The sequence below is a fragment of the Clarias gariepinus genome, chromosome 4 (genome assembly GCF_024256425.1).
Source record: "Clarias gariepinus isolate MV-2021 ecotype Netherlands chromosome 4, CGAR_prim_01v2, whole genome shotgun sequence".
Lineage (NCBI taxonomy): Eukaryota > Metazoa > Chordata > Actinopteri > Siluriformes > Clariidae > Clarias > Clarias gariepinus.
In genome coordinates, this window is record NC_071103.1 from 19,360,001 (window position 1) to 19,380,173 (window position 20,173).

General features: G+C 39.1%; 2 protein-coding genes across 2 annotated transcripts; one reads left to right on the plus strand and one right to left on the minus strand.

Annotated features, from left to right (window-relative positions):
- Positions 1–1,657: 1,657 nt before the first annotated feature.
- Positions 1,658–16,000, minus strand: nop2 (NOP2 nucleolar protein homolog (yeast)). The gene is made up of 16 exons (XM_053495285.1): positions 15,838–16,000; positions 15,265–15,403; positions 11,528–11,567; positions 11,365–11,423; positions 10,982–11,256; positions 10,675–10,891; positions 10,372–10,571; positions 8,865–8,954; positions 8,692–8,779; positions 8,430–8,570; positions 7,993–8,132; positions 7,720–7,809; positions 3,488–3,610; positions 2,885–2,982; positions 2,438–2,568; positions 1,658–2,336 (listed from the first exon to the last, which is right to left on the minus strand). The coding sequence occupies exons 2-16, from the start codon at positions 15,368–15,370 to the stop codon at positions 1,909–1,911; spliced, it is 2,226 nt and encodes a 741-aa protein (XP_053351260.1). The 5' UTR covers positions 15,371–15,403; positions 15,838–16,000; the 3' UTR covers positions 1,658–1,908.
- A 620-nt stretch (positions 16,001–16,620) lies between these two features.
- On the plus strand, positions 16,621–18,278 carry gtf3c6 (general transcription factor IIIC, polypeptide 6, alpha). The gene has a single exon (XM_053494824.1). The coding sequence runs from the start codon at positions 16,717–16,719 to the stop codon at positions 17,251–17,253; it is 537 nt and encodes a 178-aa protein (XP_053350799.1). The 5' UTR covers positions 16,621–16,716; the 3' UTR covers positions 17,254–18,278.
- The last annotated feature ends 1,895 nt before the right edge of the window (positions 18,279–20,173 follow it).

The window sequence follows — 20,173 nt, forward strand, 5'->3', positions numbered from 1 at the left end:
GCGCTCCCATTACAACATCAAAACTATCTTTAAACGACGACTCAAGACGCATCTGTTTCTCCAGTACTTGCATTTTGATACATATTTTTTAACATTACATTTGTAATGCTAGTAACGTGATGTTATTGACATTGGTAACTGTAATCCAATTACATGCACCTAAAATGTAATACATTACTGCGTTATCAGGAAAATTAATTAGACTACAGTAATACGTTATACCCGACTCTGGCAAGCATATACAAGTAAAATGGTGACAGGACCATGGGCACACAAGGTTAATTTATGCTTGTAGGGACCAAAGGCCAGCTCATCCTGCATGATCCCACAGAAAAAGCCAATGTAGCATAAATTGCTGAAATGTATCAGGACACTCGATGTATCAGCTTGCCACGTATGGAGCTTAGCAGGCAAAGAGTTCAAGGTTGTTGATCCAGCCTCTAAATTCCCCAGATCTCAATCTAACCGAGCATCCATGGAATGCGTCGGACAAACAAGTCTGATCCACGGAGGACCACCCCGCAATCCACAGCACCCAAAGATCCGCCACTAAGTCCCGGTGCCAGCCATCACAGCGCACACCAGAGTTCTTGTGGAGTCAGGTCCCGAGGGTCCAAAACTGCTCCAACAGCACAAAGGATACCTACACAATATTGCGCTTAATGTTTTGCATTTTAATGTTATAACTCATCAGTGGGATGGTTAAGTGTTCACATACGTTTGGCCAACCTGTGTAGTTTGTAAATCCTTGGGGGAAAATTTACCTTTAGGACTTAAAGATCCTATTCCCTGTTTCTTTGTTGGGGGCAAAGAAAAGGCAGTTGTATCCTCTTCCAGACAGATTAATTACAGCTTTGATTGGTTTGGACTTACAATGAAACAGGCAGTTTCAGGCATGTAGATATTTTTATAGCCATTGCATGGTTTACTAAATACTGTATGCCAGTAGTTCTGGAGCTGACAGTATGTGTTTGCTTAAAACCAGTAAAATGTCATATGCTCTGGATGTGACTTCTGTAATTAACTAATAAATATTGTATAACGGTTCGGTTTAGCAGTCTGTACTTGTCATAAAGCAAGAATTGTATCGTCTCATTTCTGTAGTTTTCTCAGGTTTCCCAAGTCTTCGCACTATGATACAAATTGGAGTGGCAGACATTTTATAAGTTTCTTAATATCTCTGGTTACCCACAGTTGCCATTCCAAGCCAGTGAGTATTAGTGGTTTTGATATTTTTACAGATATTTCAATATTGCTGCATGGGGCTCATGACACAGTGCCGAGTCATTTGCTTTAAGTACTTTAAATGCTTGTGGTTTGTTCATAGTTATGCAACCTTCACTATGATTTATACCTGATAAATCCAGGCAAGAGCAAAGGCTAAAACTGAGCACTCGCAGCATGGCTACATTTTCTATTAACAATACCTGTAGAGTTTTCTAGATGTTTGGAGATGTGTTTTAATGTTTAAAAGCAGAATATGAACATACTGTGAAGAATATGAAAAACTAGTAGTTTTTTTTTGGCAAAGTCTGCTATATTTGTATCAAATTAATGTAGCTGATGAAAATGAATAGTTACATAAAACGTAAAGAATCTAATACAGTATATATATATATATAAATCTAAAATTTAAAAGGTCTGCTTTCACACAACATTTTAAAAAGGTAAGGTAGAACATTTTATTCTCACACCATTACACTTACAAATAAACCAAGACAATGTATTCACATATTGTTGTTTACAATATACTTTGCTTGGTTTTTGACAGAAATAGCAAATAAAAGTCCAGGGTCCAGCACATAGGAGACAAGTCTTTTTAAAGTCCACAGTTATACAGAAGTTTTCTTCTTTCATGATAAAAGCTCCATTCTTCTGTCCAGCCTCCTGCTGCTTCTGCGCATTTTTTTATTTCTTAAATTTATTTTTCCCCATTTTATTCTTCCTTCTTTTAAAGAGGTTCTTCTGATTATTTTTGTTTGTCTTCTTCTTAAGTAAGCTTTCCTTTGCATTTTTAGTCACAGGCTCATTAGTTTCGTCTTTGTCCACTTTTAGGACTTTAAGCTTTTCTTTGATCTTTCCTTCCTTTGAATTCTGTTCATCCATTTTTGCCCGTTTCTTTTTAGGACCTTCATCTTTTAATTTTTTACCTTTTAACACTGGCTTTTTCTTGCCAGTGGGGCTTTCGGTTTTGCTGGTGCTAGTAGCTTTTGATTGTTGCTTGGTCTGTTGCTTGGCTTTCTGTGTACCTTTGCTCTGTTGCTTAGACTCAGGTTTTAAGTTTTTGTCCTCTGATGTAGCAGGTGTTTCTGCCTTGCTGGCCTTTTCATTCTCTTCTGTAAGGCAAAAGACATTTAAAACAATGAGAAAATAAATAAATAAATAAATAAAGCATTTACTTAAAAGATTTAGCTTGCATCGTCCTGCCTGTGGTTACCTGTGGACGCAGTGGGAATGGTGTTTGCAAACTTTTTCAGCTTGGCCACGAAGAAGCCATCCATGTTGTGGGAATGCGGGTAGAACCTCCGAGACAGTTTAAGTGAAGGGTGGAAACGTCGCTCTTTAAATCTGTGCAAAGGACGTGTACAGTTTTAAATATTTTCATTCATTTATTCTTTGTCTATACGGTTTTACTCTTGGGGCACAAGGCTATAAAATCCATCACAGGGCACACACACGCAGCTATTAGTACAAGTAGCCTAAACTGTATGTTTTTTGGACTAAGGGTCGTAACCTCTATGCTCTATGTTAACCACAATAGTTTTAAATATGAACAAAATATAAATGTATATTTAAATAAATGTGTTAAACAAAATTTTTTTTATCGTGATTTTAGGCAAACCATCTTGTCCTTGCCGGGAGACAAAATATATGGCTACCTTACCTGGTGAAGCCTTCTTTGCCAAAGTCCAATCCTGTGGGAACCAGTTTTACATTTCTCTTCTTTAGGGCATAATCCACAACCCATTCATTCTCTTCCACCTGTAATACACCATCTTTTGTCACTATTTTGTTCCATGTGGGAGCAACTCCTTAATTACACATTCTGCTGTCCTATTGTTCAGTATGTGACTACTTTGCAATTTAATTTAGTTTCAAAGTCAGACAGACCCAACTGTTGATTAAGCTGATTAGTTGAACAAACAAATGAACTTAAAGTTGTGTGTATGTGACCAATCATAACTTAGTTAAAATGTATGAATGAGGGGGCTCATCTAATGTTAGACAATTAGCCAAGTTTAAAATGAATCATTAATGCCACAGTTAATTATGCTTTAAAAAAAAACACACACAAAGTACAATAGATTATGCCATGTTAGTTATAATAATTAAATTGTTCCACATTATTTAATTAAAGGTTGTTTCAGAAAGATGAAAGCTACATGCCACAAATCATTTGACTGCCTGAAAAAAACTGAAAAAGTCCAGCACAGGCTTGAAGAATTCTTATCCTTCATTAGATTGCCTTGCATATTTAAATGCTCACCGTAATGGAGCAGGTGCAGTAGACAAGATAGCCTCCCGTCTGCGAGTCAGCATTGACAGAGTCAATAGCAGCCAGAATCAGTTCTTTCTGCAGATGAGCCGAGCGCAGAATATCACCGCTGTCCTAATAGGCAGAGCAATGACAAAAATTATTCAAAGCAAATGTGTTTCTTTCATACATAAAATTGAAAATGTTGTACATTGTGGGCTTACTGCATGCTCCTCGAGAAGCATTAAAACTTTATATGCAGTAGCTGATATTATTTCAATTTCCTCAAAATTGAGGAAACGGAAATTATTGAAAACTTTGGAAAGCACCAGCTGTTCCAAAGCCGCAGAATAATGATGGTCGCCAAACACTGGACATTATGCACCAACCCATTGTCACCTTAAATGATAAGTATCAGTCAATACCTGGCATTCTCTCTATTCCATACCAACATTGTAGCCAAGCTGGTTCCCTACTAGGGGTTTAATGGTGCATGTATTCAAACAATTCAGTATTTCATTAAGATGTCCTCAGTCCTCATTGTGATTTAGCTTTTACTATGGCTAAGTGATTATCTCAACTCATTTGGGTCATGCAAATTCCTGCTTTAACATGTTTTTTAAATCATTCTAAAATGTTTTGTAATTGTAAATGTGCATGTTTTTTATTTTAATCCACAACCACTGTAAAAGATTAAACCAGTATAAAAGAAAAATACAGCTCCATACACTGACAAACTCATCTTAGTTCAAATTATATCTTTTCTGACTTCAACAGACAAAGTGGGTCACTGGACACCCCCATGTTTGTGTTTTGTTATGAAGGTAACTCAGATGAGTGATGTATATTTCCTCTCTTTAACAGCGGACTGTATAGTTAGTGTTTTAGACTAAACAGATGAATATGTCTGTGTTAATCTAAAGCTAATTATTGTCTATATGGTATAAATGAGCTGTGATGGCATTTTATGTCATGAAGACAGGCTCCCTATTCAATCTGTTGACACAGAATAGTGCACAGAGTTGTGCAAAAGAACAAAAGGCATTAAAGTCAAATTGTGCAGGATAAAAGTTGTGAGATAAAAACCACCTTTATTTCTCTATATAATCCCATGCTGCACTAATGCACTTATCCCATTTCACTAGTGCTTGGTTATCATTAAGGTAAAAAGATTTCTTGTGTGGCAGAGCCATGATCGTTGCTACATATCTGAAACACTTTAATGGTCCAAACAAGAAGAAATTGCTTGGATTGAGGTCAGGACTATAAGGGATAAAGCAATATTTCCCAGCAGAGTTGCTGTAATGTGCTGATGGTGTTTGTGAATGATTGTTTGGACAGTTCCCACAGACGGATGTGTTTTCTGCAGATAGGTGATGAGTTATCTGTCCATTTTTATGGATCAGGCATTCCAATTTCCCTGAGGCTCCTGATGCAAATATTATAGATAACCTCCTCTGTTTGTCTCCGCTTAGTAAAGGCCTAATATCCACCATTTATGGTGGTTCGATGGGTTTGAGTCACACCTCTTTAGGTAAAATTAAAACTGCTTGGAAGAAAGACCTAAATTTGACATTGTCAGATGACACTTGGAATTCAATTCTTAAGCACATCAACTCAACCTCCTTATGTGCCCGCCATTCTTTAATTCAGTTTAAGGTTGTACACAGGGCTCATTTCTACAAACTTAAGCTTTCCCGTTTCTACCCAGATGTCGATCCCTGTTGTGATAAATGTAAAAGTGGAGAGGCGTCTCTTATTCTCAGTGGCGGTTCTACACTAAATTGCTCCCTGGGTGAGACCTCCTCCCGACGGGAGGCACAAACATGGCAAAACATTTCGTACACACCTCACGTTTTACTGAACTAATACTACATGTCGTTCCGTAACAGACAAATTTTTGCAAAAAAAAAATATACTCTGTACAAACAAATATGCTATTTACAGTATACTGTAAATATATTGTAAATATATTGGCTATAGCCAACATTAACATTAACAATGGAAATAAATAACTGCACTTGCAACAGTTTTGTTGCTAAGCATAATTTTGTGGTTAAATTTAATTAGATCTCATGTTGTGGACACTGTTGTATCCATTTATCTTTTGCCCATTTCTCCTCATCTTCTTTTCTTTTTTTTCCTAAATTGGGCACCTGACAGCTTTGGCCTTTTTCTCTCCATCGCTGTGTTTACTTTGTAATAGACGATTCAACAATCAACAGATTTCCCCCAACGCTGTCACTCACGACCAGAAGTCAAGACTAAACCAATTCACCTCCACATCATAATCGTTTTTAAAAGAACTGTACTCCGCGCCCCCCTAACACCCCCCTGCCCTCATCCCCTCTCCTCTCCACTCGCTCAGCTTCTGTGCGGCTCCTTCAGCAGCAGGGGTGGCACAGATATCTTAGATAATATAAAACTGCTTAGTGTGCCGCCCCCCACGTGTCATGAAAAAATGCCGTCCCGGGCGGCTGCCCCATTCGCCCATGCCTAAAACCGCCACTGTCTATTCTTGTGTACTGGACATGACCAAATTTGGAAAAATTCTGGAGGGATGTCTTTAAAACCTTGTCGTACATATTGAAATGCAACCTTCACCCAGACCCTCTGATTGCTCTTTTTGGTATCACGGGAGAGGAAGATAGGTGTCTAACTCCAGCTAAACCGAGTTTATCGTCTTTTGCGACACTCCTGCCCGGGCTTTCTCTTTTATTCAAGTGGAAGGATGCAACCTCAATCTTTTATGCCCAGTGTCTTGGAGATATTATGTCCTGTTTGTCTCTTTCCTTTTTTAAATCTGCTTGGCGTCTTGCCTTCCTTACACATGTAAAGCTGGCTTGGAGTCAGGGGGGGGGGGGGGGGGGGGGTGGGATGGGTGCTCTAGGGGTTTATAAGGGGGTTATAAAATGGTTACTCAGGGCCTGTCCACACGGAGACGCGTTTCGCTGTATACGTATACCTTTTTTTTTATAGTATTGGCGTTTCGTCCACACGGATCCGGCGTTTTAGGAAACTGAAACCGCTATTTTTTGAAACCGGGTCCCAAAGGGGATAAATCTAAAAACAACACCCTTGCAGTTTCGTGTGTACAGCCAATCCGTATATTTTGTGAAGCGATGATGTCATCACATGTCGGCTGCGTCACACGTAACAGCAACAACAATAATGGCGGACTACATGATTGTGTTCGTGTTGCTACAAAGCCTACTAGCTTTAATACAGCAAAATCTATTGCTTCTATGCAACTGTTATGAGCAACAAGCGATAATGAACAACACCATCTTGGTTCGTATACAGCGCGCAAGGTTATGCGCATGCTCAAAGTCTTCTTCTCTGTGTATAGTGTATTTCTATGGCAGAATTACAGCGCCCCATACTGGTCTGGCATATACACTACACCGCTTTCAGTGGTTTCGTGTGTACGCAGATATTCCTTGAGATGGCGCCGTGTTTACGGAAAAAAATTATCGGATAGGGAACGCACCGGCTTCGTGTGGACTAACCCTGAAACATTACATGTTTACCCTGTTCTATCCCTGTTTAAAATCAATAAAAATATTGTTGAAAAAAAGGATTGGGCATTCCAGGAATAATTGCGGTGAGCTCCGAGCCACCTCGGCTGAGATCGTCTTTCACAGATGCACAGCTTTCTTTAAAGCTTGTGCATTATTTAAAGGATTTACTGCCACTAAACGTCTGATTATTGTACCGTGCTTGAAGTAGATAGTAATATTACTATTCTAACTCCTACAAAGCTGTGTTTTTAAAAACACTTTCTTTTTGTGCATTAGTTATGTGATCAGGAAACTATGGCTAATTTGCCACTGTTTACCAGTTTGTACAAGGTTATATGTTTCAAGTTGAAATTATAGTAAATAAAAATTTGTCCTTTTCTTCACTTTACTGTCCCAAAAGCATACAGTGACTTTAAACCTATGAATGTAGTCAACTGTGACTTTTGTGTACCATTACACCCCTAATTGCAACACATTTCTCTTATGAAACTGAGTGAAACATCACAAACATGACAGAAGAAAGCTGTAAAATAATTTGTGTTCCACGTTTCTTATGCAAAAAGTGTCCGATTAGACAACACTGAAACACACTGTTTCAAATGTCTTATTTTAAGTACTAAATTACTTATCATAAATAAACTGACAGAACAGTCACGTCTATAACATTCACATATTTAACTACTACTACTACTACTAATGATAATAATAATCTTTAATAAATACCTTGCTTGTTTTCACAGCTGGATCTTTGGAGATGACCCCTGTACCTGAGCAAGGAGCATCCAATAGCACTCTGTCAAAACCGCCCATCACCTACCAATCATAAGAAAACCACAAAACAAATTAAATTAGCCCATTATCCCAAAACCAGGAACTCAAATAGTGAAATGTGAAAAAAGAATAAGAAAAGGGACTATATAATAAAAAGATCTAAATGAATTCACAAAAGCGAGAGATTATTAAAAGATGTTGGATGAACAGGGAGAATAAGCAGACCTTGGGAAACTGTCTGCCATCATAGTTACAGATGATGGTGTTGGTGACTCCCAGGCGATGGATGTTTCCCACAACACTCTTCAGTCTCTCAGCACTGGCATCGTTAGCAATTATCACGCCTGTGTTTCTCATCAGCTGGGCTAGAAGACACATAATCCCACATAATTAAGGAAAAGAATTCAATCCCAAACTCAGGTAAGTATCCAGCTTTATATTGCTTAAGTATGAGATATAAATCCTCTAATAATAACAACTCACAGTTACCAATAACAAGAACATCAGAGATATTTACATATAAGAATTAATACAATTTTTTTTTTTTTTACGTTGTGGAAAAATAAAAATCGAAAAAGAAGTTACATGTACACAAAGAATTACACTCAATAAGAGGTCCGCATCATCTTCATAAAGCATGATAAAGGATAAGAAGTTCTTACCCATATAGGTGGTCTTTCCACCAGGAGCTGCACTCATGTCCAGCACAGACTCCCCCTCCTGGGGAGAGAGCGCCATTACAGGGAGCAGTGAAGAGGCTCCCTGCAGCATGTAGTGCCCTGCTAGATACTCAGGAGTTGCACCTGACGAAAGAAAAAGGAAAACAAATGACTGAACACCTTCAAATTTTTAAACATGATAGAAACAGAACCTAAGAAGTCTCCCTGTGAACACATCACTTAGCTCAACTCTTACAGGACTAACCTATGGGAACTGAGGAATCAAAAATGACCAGGCCAACTTTAGACCACTTCCCCAAAGGATCCAGATTTACACCCCTGTTGATCAAAGCCTGTGTGAACAAAAATATATTTTACATTTATTTTCCACACACATTTTAAGTTGGACACGAAGTTAAATCTATATAAATCCGTTACCTGGGCCAGGTCTCTCCTCCTGGTTTTAAGGGTGTTAGTCCTGATGGTGATAGGCCTTTGAACTTCATTGGCCTCCAGAAAATCTATGAGCTGAATTGTGAATATAAAACAAATACAATGAATATAATTAATTAACGGAAGACACATAATACCACATAATTAAGAAAAAGCGTTCACAAGAGAAAAATCAATACAGTTCCTTATTCTTTAATACTCCCAAAGTGAGGCAGAAAAAAGTTTTACTATGAAATCACTTGATATTTAATGACATGCTATGGAACAGCAACATTTTACCACCTTAAAAATTTGATATTATATATACATAAAAACTACTACACAAAAACATTCGTGATATACGCTTGTTATCGATTGTATATATGCTTGTATATCGATTGTTGATGTGCTGTCGGTACATGTAGAGGCAGTGGGTTTTAACCATCGACCCCCTCAGACTTGGACAGCAGGTCTCTCTATCCTGTTAGCATAGCCACACATGAGACAGCATGCAGATGCATGGTACTAATACAGGAAATCAAAGTTTCACACCTTAATCAAAAACTTCATCCAAAAGTGATCTGTTTAAGTGTTTCAGTGATGAAAACACTGCTGTCACATTTTACTTAATATGTCTTGAAATGTATTAAAAGCACTTGCAGGGCTTATGGATGTTCCATTTAGTTTTTTAGGAGGAGAGAAAATGTTTCCTGGTATGAAGAAAAGTACAAAAGCACGTAACACAATGGAATCCATACCAAAATCTCAGTTCAGATATGAATCGCGTATAATAACTCCACTGGTCTTATTTAAATGGTTAAATAGGACGCGATCTTTCCAGGCACATGAACCTACAGCTTGTAAAAATGAGAGATAACTGATTCAGGCTCGAATATAATCACAGAGTTATACAGGTAATTAATACTCTACCCATTTAAAACTAGTCCAATCATAAAAGATATTTGCGATATTTTTCAAATCCATAAAACCTATAACAGTCAGTATTGATCACTTTATTGTAAATAGTGAAAGTGCCTGTGGGGGAAAAAAAGGAGCTTGGTGGTTTCCTCCCACAGTGCAAAAACATGCCGTTTAAGCTAATTAGCGTTCCCAAATTTCCCATAGTGTGTACATAAGTTGTGTGTGTGTGTGTGTGTGTGTGTGTGTGTGTGTGTGTGTGTGTGTGTGCCATGCAATGGATTGTGACCGCATTCAGCGTGTAGCCCACCTTGTGACAAGGTCTCCTGGGATAGACTCCGGGCCCCCCACAACCGTGTATACAGGATAAAGTGGTATAGAGAATGAGTGTTAACAAAATAACACTAAATAAAACTTGCTAGTATTACATCCTGTACCAGACTTTAAGGCCTTAAACGCAAACAAAATGGAGAAGACAAAGTGACGCAGCCAAGACTAATACCAGAACTTTATGTTATGTAACTATGCTCAACTTTAATGCCTAAAGAAACGGATCTGACTTTCTCTCCCCTCACACACATTGACACACACACACCTCAGCGTGAGGAAACAGATCCATGAGATTGCCCATGAGGAAGGCATTGTAGCTGTAGTATGTGCAAAGGTCTGACTTCAGCAGCGAGAGATACTCTGATCGCTCTCTCCCCTCCTCTCTCTTCTCACTGAAGTGGGAGAGAACATCGATGTTGTCTTTAATTCTCTGGTGGACGCTCTGCAGGTCTAGAGGCAAAAGTCCTACACCAAACACAAAAGCAAAGAGGGAAGCAGTTAACCATGCAGGGCTTTTTCTTTTTTTTTTTCCCTTCGAAATATCATGCAGCCAGTGACTATGACTCACCCTCATTCTCCCTCTCTTTTGCACCAGGCAGTTTAAAGCTGTCCATGTTGTCAATATGCGCCTGCACCGTGTCCTCCTCTTCCTCCTCCTGTTCATCATCCAGTTTTTCATCTTCCCCCTCCTCCTCATCATCATCCTCATCATCATCTTCACTCTCTTGTGCTGCAGGTTCCTGGCGTTTTTTCTGTTTCCTGGCAGCTCGTTCAATAGGCAGCAGCTGTTGAAATCAAAGGGAGGGAAATCTTTAAACTTTAAAAGTTGCAAACTTAGCTTTATGCCTTTTTGCTTTAGAGAACATTTTACACACCTCCTCTCCATCACTGCCCGCCTCCTCCTCCTCCTGTTCTCCTCCTTCACTGCTGTCTTCCATCGCTCCATAGTCATCGACCATATCATCATCATCATCATCATCATCATCAGCTATAAGTTGTACTTTTCCCCCTTTCTCGATATCCTCTACTTCATCAGCATCTTCTTCCTCTTCCTCCCACTGGCTGTCGCTGTCCTCGTCCCCTTCTGAATGGTCAATTTTGCGCTTTCGCTGTGCTGGTGTCAGCCATTTGCTGTTGTCATCAGAGAATCCTACAAATGACGAACAAGGAACGTTAATTCCGTTTAGAGGAATGCTCAAGCTCTCATTCCTTAAAGTGGAGAAAATTGTGCGTGCAATTACATTTCAGTGATTTGTACCTTTCTTGGGCTGTTTTCCTTCCGTGTGATCAGTGGCACCCTGCGCTCTCTTCACAGCACTGCAGACATTCAGCAAATCAATAAAGCAATCTGAGACCACGAATAATAACTTCTAACGGACTGCTTAAGGACACAGGAGATGATGAGAAGAAAAGTATCTTACCGTTTCCTGCCTCGACTCGACAGTTTTTTAGGCTCATCCTCTGAAACAATTAGAAACAAAATGTTTACACTTTATGCAGTTTTCCCCGAAGACATCAAAATCTCATACAGCTCGGTGTTTCATTTTTCTCCAAAGACCCCGTGTACAGCTGGTCATTTCATGCATGCTGTATATGAATAGTTTCCTGACTTCAATTTTCTTTTTATGCATTTATTATGCAAATCAACTCATATCACGTAACCTGGAGCATTTTTTTTCCATCAGCAGGTGATCTCTATGATTACTCAGGTTTGTTGATGGTGTGTGTGTATATATATATATATATATGTAGTAAAATAATGTATGAAAATGACCACACAAAAGAATCGCGATATATAACTTAATCGATTGTTGATGTGCTGTCGGTACATGTAGAGGCAGTGGGTTTTAACCATCGACCCCCTCAGACTTGGACAGCAGGTCTCTCTATCCTGTTAGCATAGCCACACGTGAGACAGCATGCAGATGCATGGTACTAACACAGGAAATTCAGGTTTCATGCCTTAATAAAAAATTTCATCCAAAAGTGATCTGTTTAAGTGTTTCAGGGATGAAAACACTGCTGTCACATGCTGAGACTGGTTGCTTTACTTCACAGGAAAGTATGTCTGCGTTTCCTGCGTATGTCTGCGTTTCCTTCTTTTTAACCTTTGAGTTATGCGGTCATGGTTGTCCTGTTGGTATTCATTCACCTTACACACCATATGATGGTAACCATAAGGTCTCTACCCTCCAAACCTGTCTGACGCATCCTGGTTCCTCACTTCTCATCGCATGAAGGACCCTGTGTGGTGACTGGGAACAGTTTCTTGAACTGTGATGCAGCTGATGCAGACTGTTCTCTAATGGCTTGTGACTACAGTCGTGCAATAGATCAAGATTGAAATTCCCACAAACAGTTTTGTACCTGAGCCTCAGTACAGTTGCTGATCAAACCCTGCTCTCCGTTATCACCCAAATGAAGATTAGTTCTCTAGTTAATCTGGATTCTTTCAAGGTATCTTCCTATTGCATTCTCAGAGAGTTTTTCCTTGCCACCATCGCCCTCGGCTTTCTCATCTAATCATTAAGATTTATACACATTTCCTTACACTTTTCGAACATATTTCCATTTTATTTTCTGTAAAGCTGCTTTGCTACAATGACTATCCAATAAAACTGGATTAAATTAAAGAAACATTCATCTGACATCATCTTATAACTCTGGTTGCAGTGGTCATATGTTTAGATGCATGTTTGTTTCCCATGATGAACATATTGCTGACAAGAATGTTCTGGACCACTGGGATATGCCACAATGCAATGTAAACTCACTGGGCAGTTCATTAGAAGTTACACCTTGCTAGTACTGGGTTTTACAGAGATTCACCCGGTTTGATCTCCTGCTGCTGCTGTAGCCCATCTGCTTCAAAGGTCAATGAGTAGCATGTTCAGAGCTGCCCTTCAACATGACTCAGTTGTAACAAGATGTTATATGAGTTACTGTTGCATTTCTATAAAAGTGAACCAGTCTGACCATTCTCCTATAACCTCTAGCATCGACAAGGCATTTTCACCCAGAGAAAATGTAAACTCTAGAGATAAACCAAGCCACTTCAATAGGCCATAGAAACAGTTGTACGTAATGAACTGTGTTGTTTGGTGGGTGTATATTTAATTCGAATATGTCTCAGACACAAATAGATATAAACCGTGTGCATTATCACAGTTTGGATCTTTTTTCTCTGGATGATGCGCAACATGTCTATGTGCAAGAAAGGTTTTTTTCTTTTGATGGTCCGCCAATTCCCACCCATCAGCCAGCACTCCTGATGATTCACCCAGGCTATCACATGCTTCCTCCAAGTCTTGTGAATCAATGTCCTTTCGACCAGCTGCTCATGCAGCGTCACAGACTCAGAAGAAACACATATCTACTAGAGCCGGGGAACACCAGGGATCACCCAATAGGACTGCTGCGCGCCAGTGTGTGAATAGTTTAGAGTGCACCACCTCTAGGATTATGAAAGAACTGCAACATTTTACCACCTCAAACGAAAACATATGTAAATTTGCATATATTTTGCTCCCACAAAATTCTGCTTCCATGGCTCTATCTGGATTTGAACTCACACTCTCCTGAATGACCTTGTGCCAAATTATCGGGATCTATAAGCACTATTTATTAGGAAGTCATCATTCTCTCTTATGTACATAAGAGCAAGTTCTATTTAATAAGTAGTTTGGAAGCGGTCTTGGGTCTGTATAATCTTTTTAATCACATATTTATTGTTGAGTTTTAAAAATACTTTTTAAAAACTACTAGTAAAACCGAACACTCCATTATTTCCCTTAATTATTTATATCGTGTATTCAAAGGATAAAAACAAATATTTTAAACGTCAAAGATTGAAGCACTTAACGTCAAGTCTTTTTACAAATAGCAATTCCTATTACAGGTTTATTAAAGCCTTCCAATTTCCCTTTTTAGTGCAAGTTGGCCGAATAAAAGTTCTGCAGTGGACACGGGTAGCTAGTATTATAGTACCTGAACAAAATGTCTGTTATAGAAACGGCAAATATGAGGGGTGTCCAAGTCAAACCAGGACTTTTGATTGTGCAGAATAACAGTTGTGTGTACAGTTCCTACTGACAGATGCATATCAAATCCAAGTTGGCCACAAGTTATATGTTGATTTTCAAGGATCAGTTGTTCCGCATGCAAAATGTTTATGTGAATGAATGCAGTGTGCTCCGAGTGACCTCGGCCGAGATTGTCGTTCATGGACATATTTTTAAAACATTTGCATCATTTAAATGTTTTACTGCAAGTACGAGTCATCACCGTACTGTACATAAAGTCTTCTAAATGTCCATAAATATTCTATAAATCAGTTTTAATGCCTTCATTCACATTACAAATCCTGGTTTGTCATAAACACCCCTCATAATTTAAGGTGAAATTATGCTCTTTTTAATTTTTACATTTTTTTTTCTTTTATGAAAATGATATATTTCAGGTGAAAAGGAATTGATGGTAAATTTCCATCTTGGTTTTACATAAAAAAAACAACAAAGAATGAAAAGCATTACATCAGGAAACTACAGGTATGCGCCACTTAACGCCGGCATGTTGTGTGAAACAGGACGTTACAGAATTTGAATGTTGTGTAAACACCAACAATATACTTTACACTATATGGCATACTGCAGTTGTACCTTTTTGATTCACGTCCAAATTGATTTTTCCTCCTTTGCCTTATCACAAAGAGCCATGATGCTTATTGCAATAATATTTTTGACAGTAATTAAGCTTATGGAATCACAGGCGTGTATGTGGTCAGACGACATCCGAATAGAAGCTACAGTGTTCGTGACTGCACTTGCATACTATCCCACACATCTCAATCTTTAAAGTATTTCTATGCATACTTGCACACCATTATAGTTCTATGTGTACAGTATATTTCTATTTTCAGGTTCTATTTTTTCTAGTTAAATTTTTATTTAAATTTTCTATCATATTTCTTCTATTGATATTTATTACTTATAAGTTTTAATTCTCTTTTTAAGGTCACTGGCGGTCGTGTAAGCATTTCACTACATTTCGTACTGTGTATGACTGTGTATGTGACAAATAAAATTTGAATTTGAATTAATTGTACAGTACAGGTATTTGTGGCTCTACCCTATATCTGTGTGCAAGCGTTATATCTTACCATTCACTAAAATCTTGGCCAGCTCGGTCTCTGCGCCTTTCTGTTTCCTGGCTTTCCGTCCAGGTCCACGCTTCACTTTGGAGGTGGGATCAAACTTCCTCCCCATGACTGATCTTGCACAGCTGTACACAAATAAATCCTGGGGACAAAAAAGGCAGCTTTAAGACAACTGGTCAGGCAAGAGCGTAGTCAGACTGGCGTAATGGTAAAGGTAATATTTTTTATGCATTTGTTTTATATGTTAAAGCTGCTGTGCATCTACATTTCTTATGCAAAGATACTGAGTGAATAAAAAGTTTATTTAACTTGACTGACTGGGAGAAAAACTAGTGATCCCATTAGTTACATCAGCATGTCTTCATTTAAATCATAACGAAACACAATTGTTTTCTTAAGATGTCAATATGCATAAATCACTGCGATTAATCTACATATCTTTCTTTTTTAAGTTTTAAGATGAAGAATAATCATGGAAATGCTCTCTTAGCTAATCGACTAACTAGCATGTCGCTACTCAACATGAACTCCGTGCCATTCTGTGCTACTTTAAACGCGCGGAACTTGTCTACTCACCTCTACTTTGTTTCTAATGTATACCCGCACCCCAAGACTGCGGGGATTAACGGCGCTAGTCTGTGTTCTGGTTCGTTAGAAACTCCAGGATCTCGGCACGGAACACACGTGAATATTTCTGGAGCACGTTGGACTGCAGGAAGACCAACACGAGCTACTTCCGTCGCAGACGTTTTGCGTCACCACTAGCAAACGTGTGTGTGTGTGTGGTGTTCCCCACCCGTTTTGAAACAAACCCCGCCTTATACCAAAGGATTGGCTCATAAGGTGAAGTTATTACTACTATGCACCAATGTCCGACGGAGCGGGGACCATTAAAGGATTATTTGTGCAAAATAATTTTGTAACAAATTATTGCACGATGCTATTTTTAAATGAAATGTAATAGTTTTATTATTAGTTTGTTTGCCAGGTTTACTTAAGCCCGTTATCGAGATTTCACAAGAAAAAAATAATTTTAATGATTGGCGCAAAATATTAAATAATTATTTTATATATTATAAAAAAAAATGTTAGTCCAATAAATGATTTAAAAGAGCTTTCAAATAATTCAAGAAAATATGCTGTAATAACTTGAGTACCTCCCTGTTTTTGTCAGCTTTCGATTTTGATTGGTGAATAGACCGCTCAATAATGTAAGCTCGTCATTTATACCTGGCGTCGATTGGACATTCAGCTTCTTATGTCATGAAGAAGAAGAAAAAAGCCAATCCGAGTGCAGGAGGCGGGATTTTTTTTTTTTTTTTTGTAAAGCAGAATACAGGTAGTAATAAAAAACACGCGTTATTTTTACACGCCAAGTTTACAGGAACCGCAAGCAGTAAAGTGATAAATTCAAAAAGAGCAAGGCGTTTAAACCTTCTCAGTGAAGATAAAGCGATGGAGGACGAATGGGAGGAAGAGGAGCAGCTGGTTGTGGCCGAGCTCTCCGGAGTGATTGACTCGGAGGTGCTGTGTCAGCGCGGCGGCGTGTGTAAGGTGCTGGGCATGAACACCGAGCAGCCCATGGTGCAGGTGGACCGCTACGTGTTCGCCGGGGAGTACGAGGACGCACTGGGCACCTGCGTGATCTTTGAAGAGCAGAGAAACGATCGGACAGAATCGAGCTCTAGCCCTGTGCTCAGATACACGTGTCACACCGCGAAGAAGCTGATGCTGCAGAGGACCTTCCTGTCCGAGAGGAAGGAGGGAGAGCCGAGCTCCGGCGGCATCGAGGTCCTGTCTCTAAGCGAGGGGGACGTGTGTGGCAGGGCCAACACGGTGTGTCACTACGCCCTGGATCCCAAGGAGCTTCGCAGACTAAATGCTGGAGAGGACATCAGCGACCAGTCGGACACTGAGAAAGCAGAGACACAACAGAGCTGTGTGAAAGAGGACAGTGTGGAGGGAGAGGTGAGGGAAAAGCTCACAGAGTGAGTAACAGCCTGGAGCTGAACTCAGCTTTACTTAATACGTTTTGACCAGGGGAGACTTTGGGAACACATCCTAGACAGGGAGCCAATCCATTACAAGACACTCATACAAATGCTAAAGGCAATTTGGGAACGGTGTTAACCTAGTCATGTCTTTGGCCTGTGGGAGGAAACTGGAGCACCCGGAGGAAACCCATCAGCAATGGGAGAACACGATGCAAACTCCATGCACACAACCCCCGAGGCGGGAATCGAACCCTTAACCTCGAACCCATAACCCTTTACCACCGTGCCTAAAGGACGAAAAAAAATCTTGTAAGTTTGAAATAAGTACACTGAGCATCAAAAGAAACATATATTCTATTTTGTATGTGCTATGTGAAAGCCCTTTAAAATAATAATATGCAAAATAAACAATGTCAAGGTTGAGAAAAACCAAAACTAAGGATTATTACAGAACAAGTTCATGCATGATCAAAAACTAATCACAGCACACATCATGGAAACATGAACACGAGTCCTGGTGATACTGTATCCTGATACACTGTACCCTGAAGCAAGTGTATTGTACTTTCTGTGCCTATGCTCTGAAGCTGTCATTAAGCTACTGCCTGTCTTGGACAGGAGTCATAACATGTGGGCTTGGATGAACATACACAGGTTTTGTTCCATCAGAGCATCCAGCAAGGTTTGAAACTCCTAACTGAGAGACATTCGAGACACCATGCAACGTGATGCTAGCTCTCACCAGCCTTCATCAATCCAGGGGCCCTTCATTTCAGTGTGTATTCTTTTATAGAAGCATACGACTTTTGTTCAAGCTTTAATGAATAGACCTTCAGGGTTTATTCAATTAAAGTAACAGTTTTTGGTCAATAGGTTAAAGTTGTAGAGGTTCAAAGAATAATAAAATAGATTTATTGCACTGATGTTTATTCAAACTAAGTTTATTTTAGTGCTTAATATGTGTTTATATCCTGTTTTGTGAAGCACTGCATAATACATATTTTGTTTCATGATCATTATTGATATTTGGAGATCCTAATAATGTTAAATTCTGTAAAATACAAAAGATAACCTTAACAATCATCATTTTTTATTGACTCTACCTACTGTACCTGATCAAGCAGCTTCCAGGTGAGTGGATTGAGTGTGTGTGGTGGGAGGTGTTATTAAATTTAGGGTCTGTAATCACCACACAGCAAAAAGGTACTGTAAGCTGTACAGCAGGTTTCTGGCGATTGTTGTTCATTTATTAGGTTTAGCTGCAGATATAGATTATAAGATATAATCTTGATGCAGCCCATAAAAAAATTTGAAATTCTTGAAATAGCAATGATGAAACATTGACTCTTTCATGCACAGTTACAACAGTTACAGTACATATTTAAAGTGGCAGAAGAAACCGAAATGCTCTCTGAAGGCAGTGGGAAAACCCAAGACAACGGTCAGCCGTATTCATTCTCATTTACTTGACTTTAATTAGGCTAAAGTGTTATGTTAAATATGTACCAGCAGTACACTAGCCCTGCAGTTAAAGGAGGCTCTTACAAATCCACAAAAGGTAAAGCATAGGGTGAATGCAGGAACAATGACTTAAGATTTAGTTTATACAGTGAAATGTGGTCAGAAAAACCAATTAATGCTGTGTGGTAAAAAAACAACAAAAAAAAAACGTATTTACTGTATGTTTAGTAGTGAGAGTAAGAGAATGTCCATATGTAATAAGAACCCACAGAATTGGGACCAAACAGCTTTGTGGACATGATGTAAAAAAAAAAAAAAAAAAAATTATGTATTTTTTTAAAGATTGGACCTTAGGGCAATGGAAAAATTCCAGAGCAAGGGTGTGTCAAGGTAAGAAGGCTATGAAGCGATGCACTCCTCATGTGTAGTGACCTCTGTACACACCTCTAGAGGCAGTAGGTGCGTTCCAATCGGCCTGAAGTACCCTGCAAAGTATACTTCACAGGGTGTTTAGCCATGTTACAGTGGGGCAAAAAAGTATTTAGTCAGCCATCAATTGTGCAAGTTCTCCCACTTAAAAAGATGAGCGAGACCTGTAATTTTCATCATAGGTATACCTCAACTATGAGAGACAAAATAATAAACTAAATTCAGAAAATCACATTGTATGATTATTAAAGAATTTATTTGCAAATTACGGTGGAAAAAAGCATTTGGTCACCTACAAACCAGCAAGATTTCTGGCTCTCACAGACCTGTAACTTCTTTAAAAGGCTCCTTTGTTCTCCTTTTACTTGTTACCTGTATTAATGGCATTTGTTATCAGTACAAAAGACACCTGTCCACAACCTCAAACAGTCACACACCAAACTCCACTATGGCCAAGACCAAAGAGCTGTCAAAGGACGTCAGAAACTAAATTATAGACCTGCACCAGGCTGGGAAAACTGAATCTGCAATAGGTAAGCAGCTTGTTGTGAAGAAATCAACTGTGAGAGCAATTATTAGAAAATTTAAGACATACAAGTCCACTGGTAATCTCCCTCAATCTGGGGCTTCACTCAAGATCTCACCCTGTGGGGTCAGAATGATCACAAAAACTGTGAGCAAAAATCCCAGAACCACACAAGGGGACCTAGTGAATGACCTGCAGAGAGCTGGGACCAAAGTAACAAAGGCTACCATCAGCAACACACTGCGCCACCAGGGACTTAAATCCTGCAGTACCAGACGTGTCCTCCTTGCTTAAGCCAGTACATGTCCAGGCCCATCTAAAGTTTGTTAGAGAGCATTTGGATGATTCTTCCAGAAGAGGATTTGGGAGAATGTCATATAGTCAAATGAAACCAAAATAGAACTTTGTGTTTGGAGGAGAAAGAATGCTGAGTTGCATCAAAAGAACACCATACCTACTGTGAAGCATGGGGGTGGAAACATCATGCTTCGGGGCTGTTTTT